General features: G+C 31.7%; 3 protein-coding genes, 1 long non-coding RNA gene and 1 other non-coding gene across 7 annotated transcripts; 2 read left to right on the plus strand and 3 right to left on the minus strand.

Moving 5' to 3' along the window:
• Positions 1-278: 278 nt before the first annotated feature.
• On the minus strand, positions 279-2,390 carry linc-81. Its single transcript, NR_102126.1, has 2 exons — positions 1,626-2,390; positions 279-1,183 (listed from the first exon to the last, which is right to left on the minus strand). It is a non-coding gene; the product is annotated as a long non-coding RNA linc-81 (long non-coding RNA).
• Positions 2,391-2,571: 181 nt separating this feature from the next.
• fars-2 (phenylalanine--tRNA ligase) lies at positions 2,572-12,029 on the minus strand (the record flags this gene model as incomplete). Of its 3 annotated transcripts, none has more annotated exons than NM_075451.6 (9): positions 2,572-2,823; positions 5,831-6,040; positions 6,737-6,833; positions 7,094-7,248; positions 8,809-9,081; positions 9,699-9,864; positions 10,578-10,680; positions 10,922-11,078; positions 11,879-12,029. In NM_075451.6, 9 exons carry the CDS (start codon positions 12,026-12,028, stop codon positions 2,758-2,760), a joined length of 1,377 nt encoding a protein of 458 aa, NP_507852.2. The 3 variants fall into 3 exon arrangements, with proteins under 3 accessions (NP_507852.2, NP_001367255.1, NP_001431020.1); NM_001380876.1 differs by having other exon boundaries at positions 2,758-2,823; positions 11,879-11,938; NM_001444131.1 differs by lacking the exons at positions 6,737-6,833; positions 7,094-7,248; positions 8,809-9,081; ... (2 more) ...; positions 10,922-11,078; positions 11,879-12,029 and having other exon boundaries at positions 2,758-2,823; positions 5,831-5,989.
• On the plus strand, positions 4,062-4,886 carry Y116F11B.14 (Protein kinase domain-containing protein; the record flags this gene model as incomplete). The annotated part of the gene is made up of 1 exon (NM_075452.4): positions 4,062-4,886. The coding sequence occupies one exon, from the start codon at positions 4,062-4,064 to the stop codon at positions 4,884-4,886; it is 825 nt and encodes a 274-aa protein (NP_507853.2).
• A 651-nt stretch (positions 12,030-12,680) lies between the features above and the next one.
• Positions 12,681-20,618, minus strand: chk-2 (Serine/threonine-protein kinase chk-2). The gene is made up of 14 exons (NM_001029100.4): positions 20,528-20,618; positions 20,338-20,474; positions 20,151-20,281; positions 19,969-20,107; positions 19,726-19,862; positions 19,269-19,376; positions 18,798-18,917; positions 18,688-18,744; positions 18,552-18,638; positions 18,350-18,474; positions 15,504-15,601; positions 15,183-15,262; positions 14,439-14,597; positions 12,681-13,743 (listed from the first exon to the last, which is right to left on the minus strand). Exons 1-14 carry the CDS (start codon positions 20,566-20,568, stop codon positions 13,732-13,734), a joined length of 1,431 nt encoding a protein of 476 aa, NP_001024271.1. The 5' UTR covers positions 20,569-20,618; the 3' UTR covers positions 12,681-13,731.
• On the plus strand, positions 13,043-13,063 carry Y60A3A.29. The gene has a single exon (NR_070259.1). It is a non-coding gene; the product is annotated as an Unclassified non-coding RNA Y60A3A.29 (non-coding RNA).
• Positions 20,619-20,831: the final 213 nt, after the last annotated feature.

Here is a 20,831-nt window from a genome sequence, read left to right on the forward strand (position 1 = left end):
ATAGGGGAAAAATGGTGTTCGTATAGTGAAATGAAAATGCTCATAAATTTTTGATTTGGGGGAGAATATAAAAAATAAAAAATAAAAAATTTCTTGAAATTTTTTTTTCAAAAATTGTAATTTTTTTAATTTTCCCAAAAAAAATACCCTGAAAACTGAAAAATAGTACAAAAGCGTGTTAGAAAAAAGAAAGATAGACAGGTTGGTTAAAAACCCAAAGGATAGGACAGGTAAAAACCAAGGAAGAAAAAAATTTGGGGAAAAAATTGGATGTATTTAAAAAAAACGGATTTATCAGAAAAAATGTATCAGAGAAAACAACAAAAAATCAATAATGTATATAACAATTTGAAAAAAAAAAACTAAAATTGAGAAAAAAATCGAGAAAAATTTTTTTTCAAAAAAATATATATTTTACATACTAACACTAATATAATATTACATTAAAGTTTTCAAGAAAATTTTAAAAAAAATCGATTTTTTCCAGAAATTCTTAATACTACTAACGCTAATATCAACAACATTAATAAAATTAAAAAATGTTTTTTTCAAAAAATTCAGAAAAAAAAAGTTTTTCATATTTCTAGTACTAATACTCATTAGTTAACGCTAATAACAAATTCGATTAACAAATAATAGTTTTTCAAAAAAAAACGATATTTTTTCCAAAAATGATTAATGCTACTAACGTTAGTATAACATTAAATTAATAATGACGTTTTTTTCAAAAAACTCGAAAAAATTTTCTTATTAATACTACATACTTTAGATAGAGATTAGATAGAGACGAAATTAATTTCAAACAAAAACTTTCCAGAAAATTTATATTAATGAAATCGGAAAAAAAATTTGGAAAAATCCTTACTTACTACATATTAACGCTAATATTATATTGAGACAAACATATTTTTAAAAAAATAATTTTTCAGAAATTTTTAATAATACTAATTACTAACGCTAATATAACTAATATAACACTCACAATTAGATAAATAAAAGATTTTCAAAAAAAAAATGGAATTTTTCCAAAAAAATGATTAATGTTACTAACGCTAATATAACATTAGACTAATAAAGACATATTTTCAAAAAAAAAAATTTTTTTGTTTTTTTTTAGAATATTGTAATACTACTAACGCTAATATTATATAGAGACAAAAATATTTTCAAAAAAAAAAATTTTCTGAAAATTTTAATACTAACTAACGCTAATATGTATAACACTCACAAGTAGATAAATAAACGATTTTTGAAAAAATTATGGAATTTTTTCAAATAAAAAAAATTAATATTACTAACGCTAATATATAACTAATATAGACGTATTTTCAAAAAATTCTCAAAAAAAAATTTCCAAGTAATCATTAATACTACATACTAACGCTAATATTAGATAGAGACGAAATTAATTTCAAAAAAAATGTTCAGAAAATTTGTCATACTAGCAATGTAACGCTAATTTATATTAAATTTATATTACTGAAATCGGAAATTTTTCAAAAATTCCATACTAATTCTAATATAACATTGCTATATAGGATATATTCTCAAAAAAAAAGAATGGAATTTTTCCAAAAAAGTGATTAATGTTACTAACGCTAATATAACATTAGACTAATAAAGACATATTTTCAAAAAAAAAATTTTTTGTTTTTTTTTTTAGAATATTGTAATACTACTAACGCTAATATTAATTATGAACACTGAAGCGGAAGTTTAAAAAAAAAAATTAAAAGAAACTTCTCGTGATAATTATATAAATTGTTCTGGCAATTCTCAATACTTGAAAAAATTGAATTTTATCGATTTTTTGGAAAACTTGTTGAGTTAAAAATGAAAATTTGGGCATAGCTTCCGCATCTCCGGTGGCAAATGCGCTCTATCGCGAATTGTTGGTAAAAAACGCGGTATTTATTGCATTTTCAGCCGAGAATACCGGATTTGTACCACCAATTCGAGTAGAGGCACAGAAGCCACAAAAAAGTTCAATTGTTAGGCTTAAAGGCCTGAAACTAGGCTTCCGGGCCTGAATTTTCAGATTGTCACAGCTAAAAGCCTGATCGGAGCACAAAAATTATGATTTTATAGGTTGAAGGGGCTCAAAATTAGGCTTAGCAGCGTCAAAAAATAAACTTATTGATTACATTTACCAGAAATCAAGTAAAACTCGAAAAATTGTTTAGTTTATAAATTGTCCAAAACTAGAAATGACGTTTCTGATGTGTATATAAAATGTTGAGGAGCAGTGCTCTCTTCTTCTGCATTGAGCACTCGTCTTTCTCTGTCTGCGTCTCGCCCTTTCTCTCTCAATTGGTTCTGAATGTTCCCCTCTTGTTGGATGTTGGCTCATCATCAATTTGGAGCACAGAGAGAGCACAACAGGTGACGTGGCAAAATTTGAGAGAGAAGAGAATTAGAGATGACGATAAGTAGCACATGTGTTTGGTGAGGAGAAAAGAAATAGGTCAAAAAAAAATTTTTTTTTTGAAAATTTGCCACATGGCATTACATTTTTCGTGAAATTTTGAAAATGTGACAGTTTTTGAACGAAGTTTTTCAAAAATGTATGTAAAATTTCCAGTTTTTCTTTCCAAATTTTCGGATTTTTTTAAAAAACATTCCAAACACAGTGTATGCTATTCAAAAAGTCCAAAATCACGACCGGAAACATTTAATTTTTTCAAAAAGCCGATAATAACATTAACAATATGCTATGTTTCTACTACTATTAACACTAATAATTGATAACCGATAAGCTTATCGAAGAGTGACGCCGAATGAGGAGGCCAATGATTGTTCGATTTGTTTATGGATGACGTTCACCTGAAAAAAAAGTATATTAATTTTTTGTGGTTTTTTCGGGAATAAAGAACTTTAAACTTAGGTACTTTAAATTAATATGCGACGTATTGTTAATTATTTCGTATGGTGTACAAAATATTTTTTTAAAGTTGAGTTTGAAGGTTTTTTTCATAATGTTTATTATCACTTATTAACGTTTGTTTATATAAAAAATACGTATAGTGTTTAATAATACTATAATATTATATAACTAACACAAAAATTACTTTCAACTTTTTTCGAGGAATTCAAATTTATTAACAGTAACATAATATGAACATACATACTGTAAAGTAATTTTTAAAAATTTCAGTTTTTCCAAAAATTACATTACTCTTAACGCTATAATAGGTTCAAAACTGCCAATAGTGCATATTATTAATGCCAATACTATCACATTATGGTTTGCTAAAGACTACGTATTAGAAAAACGCCATAAGATAGATAATGATAAACTGAATAGCAGTGTTGAAAAAAAAACATTATACATGAAATATATATATATAACGATATATTATAAAATTAAAGTACACGTAGTATCATTATGCTTAATCAAACTTTTTTGGGTGAAAATTAAGAAATTAACTCTATATCGATGTAATATATGCGTCGGAATTAAAAAATCGCGCCTAATTTCAAGAATTTTCAAAACTAAATTCCAGTGACACATTATTACACTAATCCACGTTTTAAATGGGATATTTGAAAGAAGTTGCTCTCAGCTAGAGATAATAAAATGGTGTGCAAGTGACACATTATGATCGAGTGGATAGTAGAGTAATGGATAAAGGGAAGCGATGTATATTATTAATATATTAATTTCTACATGTATTACAAAGTGTCAGATTCATTAGGCTGAAAAAGTAAGGGATACATAATTTTTATGAATGAAATCGAAAAATTCTTCCTTAGAACTTCCCAATAAAATACATAAGTGAACATTAATTTTTGAATTTCCTACACATTATTATAGTGTAATGAAAGGAAACTACTTTTCAGAGTCAGAAAACGATACAAATTTCGTATTTTTTGGAACATCACGAAGAAAAGGTGATTAACTAATTCGATATGCCACTTATACACTAAATTTTCAGGATTTTCTGAAAATGCATGTCTCGGCGTGGATTTAATAAAACATTGTGTTGATTTCCAAAAATCAAAATTTATAAATGAGGGAGGAGGCAAGAAATGAGACGATAGAAGTAGATAAAGACATCGGAATGGGGAAAATTCGGACATTCGGGATGACGAACGGCATTTTTAAGCACTCCAACCAATCAATACTGGAAGATCAAGACCATGTCAAAAAATCGACCGTTGAAATCCTGATGCCCGCATATGTAATTGGAGGCCCCATAAGAAGTATTCGAGTGGATAAGGATCGACTTTTTGTACTAGGAATGAAGAACCACCCGGAAGTCATTGATCTTACCCAGATGAGCCACGGTACAAGCCTGATTCTCGAGAAAATCATGTCCGGAAATCGCTACTACACCACACAAATCTCGATGAATCAGGCTGCCGAGCTGTGTCACGTGGCACACGAGCTGAAACTCGTGAATCTTCTGAAGCTGGTGGAGATGGATATGATCAGGCGTCCGTCTACATCGATGAAGCACGCCGTCGATGCTCTCGTTTTGGCGTTGAAGTTTGGAATGCTGGAGGCTGTGAACAAGTTGATCGATGAGATTATTTTCGAGTTTTTCAACGGCCTCGGGCTCGTCGGGTACTGTAAGAGCTCGACGGCGCTGGAAATGATTTTTGATAAGAACGAGATGATGTTGAAAGAGGAGATTGAAGTTGGACGGTTAAATTCAGAATGGAATGAGCCGTTGCCTGTTGGCCAAGAAGTCGTCCCGTCGTTGCCACGTGGAAATAATGCTCAGATCCCGAGAATCATGCTTAATGTGGCTAAGGAAAGAATTCGTAGCCTGGTGGCCCGCCCGATTAACTCGGTCAAAAATGGATTTGCGTGGATTTCGGCACAAAATTTGAGACGCCGTGGACCACGGAACCATCAAGATTTCCCGAATTTTCCGGATTGAAAAATCAATAAAAAAAAATATTTTACAGGAAACTGCAATACGTATTTGTATACTGAATAATCACAATCACTGCTAATTATGCATATATCCATATATGCATACAAATCTTATGCAATTCTAACAGTCTCGAATAAAAACTATTGATACAGCATAGATATGGAAATTGAAACTTTTTGAATAGAAATTACACTAGAATATTAGATAACATATAAAATTGTATAGGAACTACTTTTTTCAGTGTCAGAAAAAAGGTACAAATTCCATATTTTTTGGAACATCACGAATAAAAGGTGATTAACTAATTCGATATGTCACTTACATAATATATTTGTAAGATGTATACTAAAAATAGTGTCTAGAAATTGAATAAAGTTCGAGAAAAGACTACTTCTTAAACGACAAACTCATTATGACGGGCTAATATTGAATTAAAAAATTCGCGATAATGTATAAAAAATGCTTTCGCATAGATGCTAAGTTAATTCAAATTTCGCCATCGTTTTTTCGGATTTTTATATATTTTTAATGCTTTTAGGTATAAAAATAAGACATACTATAAAAAACTCTAAAATTTTCACAATGGTCAGAAAAAAGATAGACAAATTGCATATTTTTTGGAACATCACGAAGAAAATATGATGATTACCTAAAATTTGATATGTCACTTTTAAACTAAAATTAAAAATTTTGTGGAAAATTTTAGGATTCGAATTTTAGGATTAAACTAAAAGTTACAGGTTGATTTTTGGAAAAATTACCGGAAATTCAAATTTTCTGAGAAAGCCTTTTGGGATCAATTTTAAATGTTTTTCATAATTTTCAAAGCATTTTCTCAAGTTTTAGCCAATTTTCAGGGTTTTTTTTTTCAGTTTTTGGCTAATTTTGGGTGCTTTTCACCCATTTTTTCATCATTTTTCTCGGTTTTTCAGTGCTCTTCGTATTACCTCCTCCTTGGTAAGTGCTCTTTCATGACTTCTATAGACAATTCGATATGTCTGACTCTTCTTTTCCTTCTTCTTATTCTCAAATTCATCGGTGAGCTTCACTTGCTCGACGAGCTCTCCACCGACAGTTCGAATTGTATCATATACATCAGAAGTCATATCGTTAAATTGTACTGTGCTCGGCAAAAAGAACGATATGTCGAAGATTACCTGCAAAAAGATTGAACATTTTTGGGCGCTGCACTAGACTACAAACTACAAAAAAAGAGGAAAATTAGCGGGAAATTTGGAAAAATTGAATTTTATCGATTTTTTGGAAAACTTGTTGAGTTAAAAATGAAAATTTGGGCATAGCTTCCGCATCTCCGGTGGCAAATGCGCTCTATCGCGAATTGTTGGTAAAAAACGCGGTATTTATTGCATTTTCAGCCGAGAATACCGGATTTGTACCACCAATTCGAGTAGAGGCACAGAAGCCACAAAAAAGTTCAATTGTTAGGCTTAAAGGCCTGAAACTAGGCTTCCGGGCCTGAATTTTCAGATTTTCACAGCTAAAAGCCTGATCGGAGCACAAAAATTATGATTTTATAGGTTGAAGGGGCTCAAAATTAGGCTTAGAAGCGTCAAAAAATAAACTTATTGATTTTTCTGGAAATTTATTGATTTTTCTGGAAATTTATCAATTTTTCTGGAATTTTATTGATGTTTCTGGAAATTTTTTAATTTTTCTGAAATTTTATTGATTTTTCTGGGAATTTATCGATTTTTCTGGAAAATTATCGATTTTTCTGGAAATTTATTGATTTTTCTGGAAATTTATTGATTTTTTCGGAAATTTATTGATTTTTTCGGAAATTTATTGATTTTTTCGGAAATTTATTGATTTCCAGCAAGTTTTCAAATTACCTGCGGATGAGCACTAATCTGCTTATACTTAACATCCTCTCCGGGCATTTTTCCTGCAAATTGTGACAAGAATCCAGTGTCTTTTGACCAGAACAGTCTGAAAAATGGGATTTTTGAGATTTTTTACTTAAAAATTCGAATTCTCCGCGGAAAATTACCCCCTAACCGCAATTTTCAGCGTTTTAGCGCAATTTTCCGTCAAATCAGGTGCCAGGGTCCGCAAACGCCAGGCTACAGTAAGCCGAAACACCAAATTTGACGGAAAATTGCACTAAATGGCTGAAAATCAAGATGTAGGGGTAATTTTGCGCGGGGAATTCGAATTTTTCACTTAAAATCAGAGTTTTCAAAGTCTACCTAATATCCGGAATTCCATAGAGCACCATTGCAATTCTCTCCAGCCCTATACCGAATGCCCAACCAATTTTGTCAGTTACTCCGGCGGATTCGAGCAATTTTTGCTCCATAATTCCACAACCGAGCACTTCAAGCCATTGCCCGTTGTAGAAAACCTGAAAAATTGGATTTTTCGGGGGTCTAAACATGAAAATTTTGAAATTTCAAGTTAAAATTCAGATTCTCCGTGCAAAATTGCCCCTAAACCCAGATTTTTAGAGGTTTAGTGCAATTTCGCGTCAAATCTGGTGTTTTGGGTTACTGTAGCGCGGTGTTTGCGGACCATGGCACCTGATTTTACGGGATTTTGCACTAGAGGGCTGAAAAATTGGGCGGTATGGGTAATTTGGCATGGAGAATCTGAAAATCAACTCGAAATTTCAAAATTTAGAGTTTTGGAACAAGTTTTTCAGTGAAAATTTGAAAATTTTTAGAAAATTATGAATTTTCACCACTTCAGGCCAGAATTCTCGTTCTGAAACTATTGAAATCGGTTTCTCCGTACCAAATTACCCTTGAATCCCAATTTTCAGAGTTTTTGTGCAAAATTCCGTCAAATCAGGTGTCAAGTCCGCAAACACCGCGCTACAGTAACCCAAAACACCAGATTTGACGGAATTTTGCATTAAAACTCTGAAAATCGGGGGTTAGGGGTAATTTGGCATGGAGAATCTGAAAATCAACTCGGAAATTGGAAAATTTTAATTTTCGCCAAAGTTTTTTTTGGTGAAAATTTGAAAATAGTCAGGAAAATATTGATTTTTACAATTTCAGGCTGGAATTCTTGTTTTGAAACTATTGAATTCGCTTTGCCCATCGCAAATAACCCCTAAACCCACAATTTTCAGCGTTTTAGTGCAAAATTCCGTCAAATCTGGTGTTTTGGGTTACTGTAGCCCGGTGTTTGCGGACTTGGCACCAGATTTGAAAGGATTATGCACTAGAGGGCTGAAAAATTGGGGTGATGGGTAATTTGCAGTGGGGAATTCGAATTTTTTGATTTCAGAGCGAAAAAATTCAACCGAACTGCAGAAAATTTGAGATTTTTCCTTCAAAATCTCAGAAAAAACGTTCATCTTTTTGGCAAAATTGTCGTCGCGATTTTCGAGTTTCTCGTGCAAAACTACCTCTGGGCTCCGATGATTTTCAGCGCAATAGTGCAATTTTTCGTCAAATCAGGTGCCAGGGTCCGCAAACACCGCGCTACAGTAACCCAGGGCACCAGATTTGACGAAATTTCGCACTAAAACGCTGAAAAATGGGGGTAGGGGTATTTTGCGGCGAGGAATTCGAATTTCTCACTTAATAATCGAAAATTGCAAATTGGAACCGTGAAAATCCAATTTGTCTTAAAATCCTATGCTCAAAAGTCTATAAAACCGAGCTCCAATTTCGAAATCTTAAAATTTGAATTCGATTTTCAGATTCCCCATGCAATTTTACCCCTGACCCCCGACTTTCAGCGCAATTGTGCAATTTTGCGTCATATCAGGTTTCAAGTCCGCAAACACCGCGCTACAGTAACCCCAGAGACACCAGATTTGATGCAAAATTGCACTAAAACGCTGAAAAATTGGGGGGTTAGGGGTAATTTGCGGCGGGGAATTCGAATTTTTTGGTAAAAAATTGCCATTTTCAGATTTTCCTGTCGAAAATGGGGATTTTTCCGCCCGCACCTCCAACTCCCACGAGGGATGTGTAAACGGGAAATATGCATCAACCCATCGTTTTTCGGCGTCTTTTCCGAAAAGTTCATCACAAAGATTTTCGAGAAACTGTTTCAGTTGAATTTCGGCGGCTTTCGTCGCGTCCAACGTGTGTTTTTCCTGTTTTTCAGGGGACCTCTCCGTGGCCGCGGAGGCGGCCGTGGAAAAAAGTTCGGCCACATTTTTTCCGTCCGGCTTTTTGCCGAGTAGTTCGTCTTTCGAGTAGAGCCGAACACCTTCGATCTGCAAAAAATCAAAATTTGATTTGCAAATTTTCACACAAGTTTTTGAGTTAAAAATGAAAATTTGGGCATAGCTTCCGCATCTCCGGTGGCAAATGCGCTCTATCGCGAATTGTTGGTAAAAAACGCGGTATTTATTGCATTTTCAGCCGAGAATACCGGATTTGTACCACCAATTCGAGTAGAGGCACAGAAGCCACAAAAAAGTTCAATTGTTAGGCTTAAAGGCCTGAAACTAGGCTTCCGGGCCTGAATTTTCAGATTTTCACAGCTAAAAGCCTGATCGGAGCACAAAAATTATGATTTTATAGGTTGAAGGGGTTCAAAATTAGGCTTGGCAGCGTAAAAAAAAGTTTATCGTTTTTTTTGGAAATTTATTGATTTTTTTGGGAATTTATTGATTTTTTTGGAAATTTATTGATTTTTTTGGAAATTTATTGATTTTTCTGTAATTTTATCGATTTTTCTGGAAATTTATTGATTTTCTGGAAATTTATTGATTTTCTGGAAATTTATTGATCTTTCTGGAAATTTATTGATTTTTTCTGGAAATTTATTGATTTTTTTGGAAATTTATCGATTTTTCTGGATTTTTTTCAAATTTTCTCCATTTCGAACCTGATGGAAGCATGGATAATGTGTCCGATCGACTTCATCCCTCCGATAGACGTCTCCAATCACTAAAAACGCGTCGAGACCCGATTGCATTAAATTGTGCTGGTGAGCCGAGGTATGGGCTCGCAAGCAGTGCTCATGGTTCACGTAGTACGTATCTGAGGGACGTCTAAAATTTTTTTTTCGATTTTTGGACTGAAATTTGACGTTTTAGGCTTAAAATTTGGTTTTAAAACTGGTAATTTCGGATTTTTCACTACAATTTTATTTATTTTTTTCATTTTCATTAGAAAAAATGATGCAAAGTTAAAAAAAAGGAGAAAAATTTTTAAAAAAAGGGAAAAAAAACGAAAAAAAATGAAAAAAGAATGAAAAAAAATGCAAAAAAAAAACAAAAAAAAGAGAAATAAACGAAAAAAGAAAAAAAAATTTCATTCTTTTTTCATTTTTTTTTCGTTTTTATTTCCATTCTTTTTTAATTCTTTTTTCGTTTTTTTTTTCATTCTTTTTTCGTTTTTTTTTCGTTATATTTTTTTTTCTTTTTTTTTCATTCCTTTTTCATTCCTTTTTCATTCTTTTTTCATTCTTTTATCATTTTTTTCATTCTTTTTTCAATCTTTTTTATTCTTTTTTCATTTTTTCCTATTTTTCTTTTTTTTTCATGTTTTTTCTTTTTTTTCATTCTTTTTTCTTTTTTTTTTTCATTTCTTCTATTCTTTTTTCATTCTTTTTTCGTTTTTTTTCATTCTTTTTTCGTTTTTTTTTCATTCTTTGTTCATTTTGAAAAAAAAAATTCTCTCAGACGTAAAAAATCGTGAAAAACTCGAATTTTTCAGTCTCAAAACCCAATTTTCCGCAAAAAATCCTCATTTTTATCCCAACCTTGACACATGATCCTCCGGTGTCAGTAAAGAGTCGAAATTCTGATAAGTAGTGACGACACGAGGCTCGGATTCACAAATTGTGAAGAGTGGCGAGCGATTTCCTGGAAAAAAGGTGAAAATTCCAGAAAAATCAATAAATTTCCAGAAAAATCAATAAATTTCCAGAAAAATCAATAAATTTCCAGAAAAATCAATAACATTTGAGAAAAAAATTTTTTACAAAATTTATTGATTTTTCTGAAATTTATTGATTTTTCTGGAAATTTATCGATTTTTCTGGAAATTTATCGAGTTTTCTGAAATTTCATTGATTTTTCTTCAATTTTCACGTATTTTTTTTACCTGGTTTTCTGTATGTTTGATGTACATAATCGACAATTCTTCTTTTCAACAAATTCAGCGGATTCGAAGATTCTTGGAGGATACGGCGATCCAAAAGCCGTCGAACACCTGGTGACAGGTTGTATAATGCGTCTGGAGTGTATTTTCGACCATCTAACTGAAAAAAAAATTGGACATTTTCGCGGTTTTGGAATGAAAAATGGGGGAAAAGCAAAAAAAAAGGAAAATTTTCTTTTTTTTTCTTCCTTTTTTCATTTTTTTTTTCGTTTTTTTTCCCCTTTCTTTTCATTTTTTTTCATTTTTTTCTTTTCTTTTTTCGTTTTTTTTTCTCTTTCTTTTCATTTTTTTTTGTTTTGTTCTTTCTTTTTTGATTTTTTTCTTCCTTTTTTGTTTTTTTTCTTTCTTTTTTCGTTTTTTTTCTTCCTTTTTTCATTTTTTTTTCTCTTTCTTTTCATTTTTTAAAAATTTTTTTTCATTTTTTTTGTTTTTTTTTTCGTTATTTTCCTCTTTTCTTTTCTATTTTCATTTTTTTTTCGTTCTTTTTACCTTTTTTTCCTCTTTTCTTTTCTTTTTTCATTTTTTTCCGTTTTTTTCCCTTGCTGAAAATTGGACTTTGAGACAGAAAAATTCTAAATTTTCACGATTTTTTACGTCTAAGAGAATATTTATAACGAAAAGTGAAAAAAAGAAGAAAAAAAAAGGAAAAAAAAATGAAGAAAGAATGAAAAGAAAGAAAAAAAAATGAAAAAAAAATGATTTTTTTTCTTTTTTCTTTCTTTTTTGTTTTTTTTTTCATTTTTTTCTCTTTAAAAAAAATTCTCTTTTCTTTTCCTTTTTTTCTCATTTTTTTCCTTTTTCCTCTTTTTCCTCTTTTTTCCTTTTTTCCTCTTTTTTCCTTTTTTTTTCGTTTTTTTTCCTCTTTTTTTCTCTTTTTTCCTTTTTTTTCACATTTTTTACCTCAAAAACCTCTTCTTTCACTATTTTTCGTGACTCCTCTGCCGCTGCCGTTGTGCTCATCAACGTGGCTCTTATTGACTTGGCATTTTTCTGGAAAAGCATTGTACAACATCGTCGAGCACCCGTTTGATATGTGGAAAGAAATCGCATTCTGAATATAGAAAAATCAATAAATTTTCAGAAAAATCGATAAAATTCCAGAAAAATCAATAAATTTTCAGAAAAATCAATAAATTTTCAGAAAAATCAATAAATTTCCAGAAAAATCAATAAATTCCCGAAAAAATCGATAAATTTCCAAAAAAATCGATAAATTTCCAGAAAAATCAATGAATTTTCAGAAAAATCAATAAATTTCCAGAAAAATCAATGAATTTCCAGAAAAATCGATAAATTTTCCGCAAAAATTAGTAAATTCGGAATTTTTTCAAAAAAAATTTAGATTTTCAGTTAGAGGAAACTGTAAAACTTTAAATTTTGTGTTTTTTTATTTCAAAAATTCAATTTTTTTCAAATTTTTTCCGGAAATTGTACAAAATTACAGTCAAAAAAATGGGGAAAAGCTTAGAATTTTAGCTCAAAAATTGAAAGTTTACACTTTTTCAAAAAATTTGAATTTTTTTGGACTTTTATCGATTTTTAGCTGAAAAAATGGGGGAAAAGCCTAATAAAAATTCAGCTAAAAATTGAGAATTTCAGATTTCAGAGCAAAAAATTCCGAAAAATCACAAAAAAAATGGGAAAAGACACCATTAAACGGAGCTAGAAAAAAGCTTTGCAAATTTAGAAAAAAATTAACAAAAAAAGTTCAATTTTTGAAAACAAAAACGCAAACAGAACAGAACAGAGAAAAATTACAGAAAATTTCACAAAAAAAAATTTTTTTGGGGGGGGAAAAGCTTAGAAAAAAAAATGAAAAAAAAAATAAAAAGAATGAAAAAAAAATGAAAAAGAATGGGAAAAGCTTAGAATTTCGGGAAATTGGGGGATTTTTAGCTGAAAAATGTGGAAAATTTGAAATTTAGCGAAATTTTCCGATTTTTTGAGCTCTAAATTGAGGAAAAGCTCAGAATTTCGGGCAAATTGGGGGGATTTTTGGCCACACAATTTGGGAAAAATATTGGATTTCTTAGCTGAAAAATTTGGAAAATTCGATTTTTTTCAGATTTCTGAGCTAAAAATTGGGGAAAAGCTGAGAATTTTGGGAAAATTATAGGAATTTTTAGCTGAAAATTCGAATTTTTAGGCAAAAAAATAGGAGGAAAAGCATAAAATCTCAAGAATTTGGCAAAAAATTTGCAAATTTTAGGGATTTTTCAATTTTTTTCGAATTTTTTGCAGAAAAATTTTCGATTTTTAGCCAAAAATTCAGATTTCTGAGCTAAAATTGGGGGAAAAGCTTAAAATTTTGAGCTAAAAAATCCGATTTTCAAGCTTAAAAATCTGATTTTCGAGCTAAAAAAAAAATCGATTTTCAAGCTAAAAAAAAATCAATTTTCAAGCTAAAAAATCCGATTTTTCCCATCAAAAATGCTGAAAATCGGAATTTTACATGTGAGAATAGCACAAGAGGTGGGGCAAAACACAAAAAAATTGAACAATTTTCGAAATTTTGGGAGAAAAACGCAATAAAATGGGGGGCTCTGGGAGCTTATAAATTGGAATTTTAAAAAAATTTTAACGGGAAAATATGGAAATTACGGGGAATTGGGGGATAAAATTCGAAATTTATGATAAATTATGTGTTGAAGAGACCTCAAAAAGACACATCTTGGACGCAATTACACCCGATTTGACGACAAATTGCGGACTTTTGCGGCGGTGAAGTGGTGGGGACCCACGTGGAACGTTGTTCACATTTTTGCCTGAAAATAGGGTTTTTAAGGCTAAAAAATTGAAATTTTCATATATTTTTTGCTGAAAATCGAAAAATTCCGGTTTTAACGTGATTTTCAACATTTTTTTGCGATTTTTAGTTGAAAAATTCAATTTTTAGTGGATTTCGCTATTTTTTTCTTTAAAAAATTGAAATTTAGCTGCATTTTTCTGAAATTTTCCATTTTTGCAGGTGTTTTTACTTGAAAAACGCTAATTTTATGAGATTTTTAAGATTTTCAAGCGAAAACCGTGAGCGAAAACCGAAAAAATAGAAATATTGAATTTTTATGTGAAATCACTAAAATTCCGGGTTAAATTTGATTTTCTGCGAATTTTTCTAGAAATTTTATCGATTTTTATGGAAATTTATTGATTTTTCTGGAAGTTTATTGATTTTTATGGAAATTTTATCGATTTTTATGGAAATTTATTGATTTTTATGGAAATTTATTGATTTTTCTGGAAGTTTATTGATTTTTATGGAAATTTTATCGATTTTTATGGAAATTTATTGATTTTTCTGGAAATTTATTGTTTTTGGAAATTTATCAATTTTTCTGAAATTTTATTGATTTTTCTGAAATTTTATTGATTTTTATGGAAATTTATTAATTTTTCGTCAATTTTCCGCGATTTTCAGTGAATTTTCATCATTTTTCGCCAGAAATCTCCAATTTTTGACCTTTTTCACAGGTCCAGCTTGTGTAGTTTGTAGTGCAGCTGGAGCTGCTGCTGAAATCGGCTTAATACTCTTCAAAATATCCTGTTTCGCAGTACGACAATCCGCACATTTCATCCATTGAGTACTCATTAGTTCGACGGCAGACGGGCGGTTTGATGGCTGAAAATTGAGGAAATTTTAGCTCTGAAAAATGGGATTTTAAGGCGAAGAAATTTTTGAAGTTTTGGCCGTTTTTAGAGCGAAACATTTAGGAAATTATTGATTTTTAGTGAGTTTTTCGACGAGAAATCGAAAAATTTCACTGAAAATTTCATATTTCGGCACTTTTTTTGGAGTTTTTTACTTTTTTTTCTGAAAAAATTGGCTTTAAAATGTAATTTTATACATTTTAAATGCAAAAAACCACTTTAAAAGTTAAAAATTTGAATTAGCAGCGCCCAAAAACGTGTAGTTTGTAGTTTAGCAGCGCCCAAAACTTGTAGTTTGTAGTCTAAGCAGCGCCCAAAATTTGTAGTTTGTAGTCTTAGCAGCGCCCAAAACTTGTAGTTGGTAGTTTAACTTTAAAATATCAAATTTGGGCCATTTTTTATGATTTTACATATTTTTAGGCGAAAAACCCCAAAAAAATCCATATTTTCCAGTATTTTAAGTTAAAAATCTCATTTTTCGCTGATTTTTCCAGTTTTTCACTCCAAATTCTCGATTTTTTAGGCCAATTTCTTCAAATTTTCTTTTCATGTTTACCTCGACAGTAAGCATCCATTTGATCATATTCTGTGTTTCGACAGTAATTCGACGCCATTGTGCGTGGAAGATTAGGCGGCCTGAAAAATTGGAATTTTTAGACGCTAAAAATCGATTTTTTCGGTAGTTTTCCGGCCGGAAAAATGGCTTGAAAATCGAAATTTCAGCATTTTTACACCGAAAAATGCTCTTTTTCGAGTCAAAAATTTCTATTTTTGCTTGGAAAACGGCTATTTTTCGCATTTTTTCCCGAATTTTAGGTCAAAATCACGGATTTTTGCCCAAAAATCCGTTTTTTTCACTGAAAATTCGTCAATTTACCTGTCAAAACTTGTTCATCCATCGTCATATCCGTATATTCTTCGCTGAACGGTGGATAACCGGAAAATGTGATGAAAAGTACGCATCCGAGGCTCCAACTGCAAAGAAATTGGTGAAAATTTGAAGTTTTTTGGGAGATAATTGACGTTTTTTTTTCCAATTTTTAGTAGAAAAATCATCAAAAATTGAATTTTTCGAGTGGAAAAGCTAAAATTTTGAATTTTTATATAAAAATCGATTTATTTTTCCAATTTTCAGTGGAAAAACTTGAGTTTTTTGCAAATTTTTCGGTATTTTTGACCGAAAAAACCAAGTTTTTGTGATTTTCGTGCGGAATTTCGGATTTTTCCGGGCAAAAATTAGGGAATTTTGGTCATTTTTAACGGAAATTATTGAAATTTTCATGTTTTTCGGGAAAATTTGTTTTAAAAATTTTCCGATTTTTGAACGAAAAAATGAATTTTTCGGTCGAAAATCCAATTTTCCCCAGAAAAAACAAACCAATTTTTTTAAAATTTTTATTTTAATAAAATCCGAGTTTTGGGTGAAAATCGACGTTTTTTTCTCAATTTTCAGCCAGTTTTTCTTAAATTTTGACCCGAAAATAGAATTTTTGAGTCAAAAAGTAGTGTCGAAAATTCGTAAAAATTGCAGATTTCTGCCGAAAAAAATCAATATTTCCCCAAATTTTGTCAGTAAAAGTGGAGAAATTGGGAAAAAAACTATGAAAATCCCCGAAATTTGGTCAGAATTTATTAAAAATTCAGGTTTTTCACAATTTTTGGCTGAAAAAAAAAACGAATTTTCCACTAGAAATTGCCCAGAAAATCTCAATTTTCGATGGTTTTTCGCCGAAAAATGCGATTTTTTCGATGTTTGCCCTTCAAAAACTGAAAATTTGGCATTAAAATTTTTCCATAATTTTTCACTAGAAAATGCCAAAAAATCTAGTTTTCAGACAAAACAATCGAAAAAATGCCAATTTTTGCCGATTTTCAGTAAAAATTTGCATTTTTACTCGAAATTAGACGTAAATTCCCGGTTTTCTGGGTTTTTTTCGGCGAAAACCTCAATTTTTTGAATTTTTCTTCAAAAAAAAAAATCGAATTTTTGGATAAAATTGATATATTTTTTGTGAAAAAGTTTTTGTGATTTCCGAGCGGAATTTCGGATTTTCGCGGCAAAAATCTATGAAAATTGGGTTTTTTTTTTCGTATTTATTCAATTTTTCAGCGAAAAAATTGGCAATTTTTGTCATTTTCCACGGAAATTATCGAAAATTTCCGTTTTTTGAACGAAAAAATGAATTTCAACGCTATTTTTCGGTCGAAAACCGCATTTTTCCCCCGAAAAAAATCACGAAAATTGCCAAATTAGGCGTAAAAACGAGGAAATCCAAATAGTTGCAAATTAGCCATGAAAATTCCTATGAAAAATGGGAATTTCTACTGGAAAAGAGGCGAAAAAAGACGGAATCTCATCAAAAATTCATCATTTTTTTTCGCATTTTCAAGTGTCTAGATATATGCCAAAAACTACTTGAAAATGCATAAAAACATGGAAAAATGTGGAGAAAATCGATTTTTCGGCCGAAAAATTGAGTTTTTCGCCGAAATAAACCCAGAAAACCGGGGATTTATGACTAATTTCGAGGAAAAATGACCAATTTTTACTGGAAATCGGCAAAAATTGGCATTTTTTCGACTATTATTGGCTGAAAATGAGATTTTTTGGCATTTTCTAGTGAAAAATTATGGAAAAATCTCAATTTTTATGCCAAATTTCCAATTTTTGAAAGGGGAACACCGAAAAACTCGATTTTTCGGCGAAGAACCGTCGAAATTTAAGATTTTCTGGACAATTTCTAGTCAAAAATTATGAAAAACCTGAATTTTTTAATAAATTCTGACCAAAATCCCGGGTTTTTTGAGAGATTTTTCCAATTTTTCCGCTTTCAGTGGCAAAATATCGGGAAATATCCATTTTTCGACTGAAAATTGATTAAAAAAAACACAAATTTCTGAAATTTCCACTGAAATTATTGATTTTCGGCTCATTTTTCCAGGAAAAAACGGTTTTTTTACTGAATTTTAGCCAAATTTTGAGCAAATTTCCGAATTTTCGATGAAAAATTTGAAAAAAACACGTTTTTAATCGGATTTTTCACGAAAATCTCCATTTTTGATTCATTTTCACCAAAAATTATCGATTTTTAGCTGAAAATTAGAGTTTTTCGCCGAAAAAAATTCAAAAAACCGGGGAATTATGTGTAATTGACTCTAAAATCGTCGGAAATCTTTTTTTTTTCGATTATTGTGGCTGAAAATTAGATTTTTTGGCATTTTCTCGTGAAAAATTATGAAAAATCTCAATTTTTTTGCCAAATTTCCAATTTTTGAAGGGAAAACATCGAAAAACTCGATTTTTCGGTGAAAAACCACCGAAAACTGAGATTTTCTGGGCAATTTCTAGTCAAAAATTGTGAAAAACATGAATTTTTAATAAATTCTGACCAAATTTCCGGTTTTTTTGATAGTTTTTTTCCAATTTTTCCATTTTTACTGACAAAATTCGGGGAAATATTGATTTTTTTCGGCTGTAATCTCTTGAAAAATGGGATTTTTATCCGATTTTCAGCATAAAAGCTAAAATTTCTTTAATTTTCGTAGTTTTTGGCTCAAAATTTCAATTTTTCTGCCAAAATTTGTGGAGAAACTTCATTTTCCATCGATTTTAGTGATTTTTCCACGAAAAATTCGAATTTATTATCGATTTTCACAATTTTAGAGTGATTTTCGCTCAAATTTCCGAATTTTTAAGTCATTTTTGCCGATGATTCTACTAACATATCGACTTTTGGCGTGTACTCAACACCCTCATTCGCCACAATTTCCGGCGCATTATAAGACGGCGTTCCACAGCGAGTTTTCATTCGATTCACCGAATTTTTCGCCATTCCAAAGTCGGTTAGCTGCAAATTTGGAGGTTTTTCGGGTGAAAATTGACTAAAATTCAGCTTTTTTGAGCCAAGAAATTGCCAATTTTCACCTTTAAAATGCACCGCTCCGCTTTATCCGAGCACAGAATATTTTCGGGTTTAATGTCACGATGACAGATTCCAACAGAGTGAAGATACTGAAAAAAAACGAGCGGTTTTAGCGACGAAAAATTACCTAAAAATTACCAAAATCGCGTCGATTAGCTGAAAAGCGAAATATTTTCCGAGCGATTCACCGAGACCCTGAAAAAATGGAAAAATTAGGGAAATTTTCGGGATTTTTTCGGCCAATTTACCATTCGATTGTACTTGGAATCGACGACTTTTGAGAAAAATTCGCCTCCGCCGACATATTCGATAACCATATATGAGTACTTGGCGACGGTGATCCAATCGTAAATTGCAACGATATTTGGCTGAAAAATTAGAATTTTTAGGGTTAAAATGGCATTTTTGAGCATTTTTAACGCGAAAAATCACTTTTTATCGATAATTTTAGTGAAAAATGGCTCGAAAATAGGCCAAAAACCATTGAAATTGAATTAGGAGCGCCCAAAAATGTGTAGTTTGTAGTGTTAGCAGCGCCCAAAAACTGGAAAATTCTCATTTTTGAGCATTTTTGACCAAAATTACTTCAATTTTCGCTTAAAATTATGCTTTTTTGATCGAATTTCGTGAATTTTCAGCGAAAAATGCGGAAAATTTCGATTTTTCAGCAATTTTCCGTGTAAAAATCGATTTTTCAGCAATTTTCGTGTATTACTAACATGGCTGAGCTTCTTCATAACTTCAACCTCATTTCGAATATCTCGAGTTTTAGCGATTGCTCGGCTGCATCTTGTCGAAAATTGTGTGTTGAGCTGTTTAATAGCCACCTGAAACATGAAAAATTGATGATTTTTCCGGGAAAAAATGGCTGAAAATCGATTTTTCCCACAAAAATTGAGGGTTTTTATCGATTTTCCGTGAAAATTTCAAGGTTTTCGGCAAATTTTCATCGATAAATGTGTTTTTCCAGTTAAAAATCGCATTTTTCAGAGGAAAATTTGAATTTTCACAAGTTTCCGGTAAATTTTGGCGGTTTTTAGGTGAAAATCAGCAAAAAAAATGGCTGAATATGCACCAAAACTGGCGAAAATTCACAATTTTCGGAGATTTTATCGATTTTTCTGGAAATTTATCGATTTTTCTCCAATTTTCGGCATTTTCCCACGCCGCCCGTACCACTGATCGATCGGATTTCTTGTATCCGAGCAAAACTTTGCCAAAACCGCCTTTTCCCAGCGAATGGCTCGTCACGTGGTATTTTTTCGTCAGTTCCTCCGGATGATGGTCGGCGTCGGCGCTTTCGTACACGAAAACTGCAAATTTTCGGGGTTTTTTTGGGAAAAATCGACGGATTTTGGCGGAAAAACCCGTTTTTTTGGGCAATTTTACCCTAAAGCTTTAAAATCGTCAAAAACGCACTGATCAGCGCTGGAATCCCAATAGAGATCAAATCTCCGTTCATTAGCTCTCTGGACAGCCCTTTTCCGATCATTTCCTGATTTACGAGGGTCCCGTTGCGTGAGTGATCGTGTAGATAGATTCTACGCGTTTCTGTGTCCTGAAATATTGATTTTTTTGGCGATTTTTCAGTAGAAAACTACTCTATCAATGGAAAATTGAATTTTCGAGATAAATCTGTAGAGCCCGACGTCTTTGGCGACTTGAGAAAAGTTGAAATTCGTCGGAGCATCATCCGAGCCGCGTCCGCACACGAAATGATCGTCTGCCAAGTCTGGAAAATCGATTTTTAGCCGGAATTTCGTGAAAATTGCGGGAAAATCGACAAACCGATGGAAGAAATGCCTCGGCGGACGCCGACAAGCTTCGCGAAGGGTTTTGAAGCAGCACACTGTGATTCTCCGACGACAAGATCCTCGTCGACGGGCATCGTGTCGTCTCGGGTGACCGGAACCACCACGATTGGCCTAAAAAATTGAATTTTTTGCGATTTTTGGGGCAAATTTTGGTGATTTTTTACTTTTCCGCCGAGCTCCGACGTCTTTTTGTCCCGCGAACCATGGAAATCGCTGAAAAAATGGAGAAAATTGCGAAAAAATGGAGAAAATTGCGAAAAAAACGAAGAAAATTGCGCGAAAATTCGATTAAAAACAACTAAATCCTAAATAAAATACGAAAATACGAAAATCGCGGCGAGACGCGGCGAAACCCATCGATAACGAGTACTGCGCCTTTAAAAACTACCGTAGTTTTTTTAACGAATTTATTGACTTTTTCATTGGTTTTAGACTCAAAATCAATAGGAAAGTCGATTTTTTTTTCAA

The sequence above is a fragment of the Caenorhabditis elegans genome, chromosome V (genome assembly GCF_000002985.6).
Source record: "Caenorhabditis elegans chromosome V".
Taxonomy (NCBI): domain Eukaryota; kingdom Metazoa; phylum Nematoda; class Chromadorea; order Rhabditida; family Rhabditidae; genus Caenorhabditis; species Caenorhabditis elegans.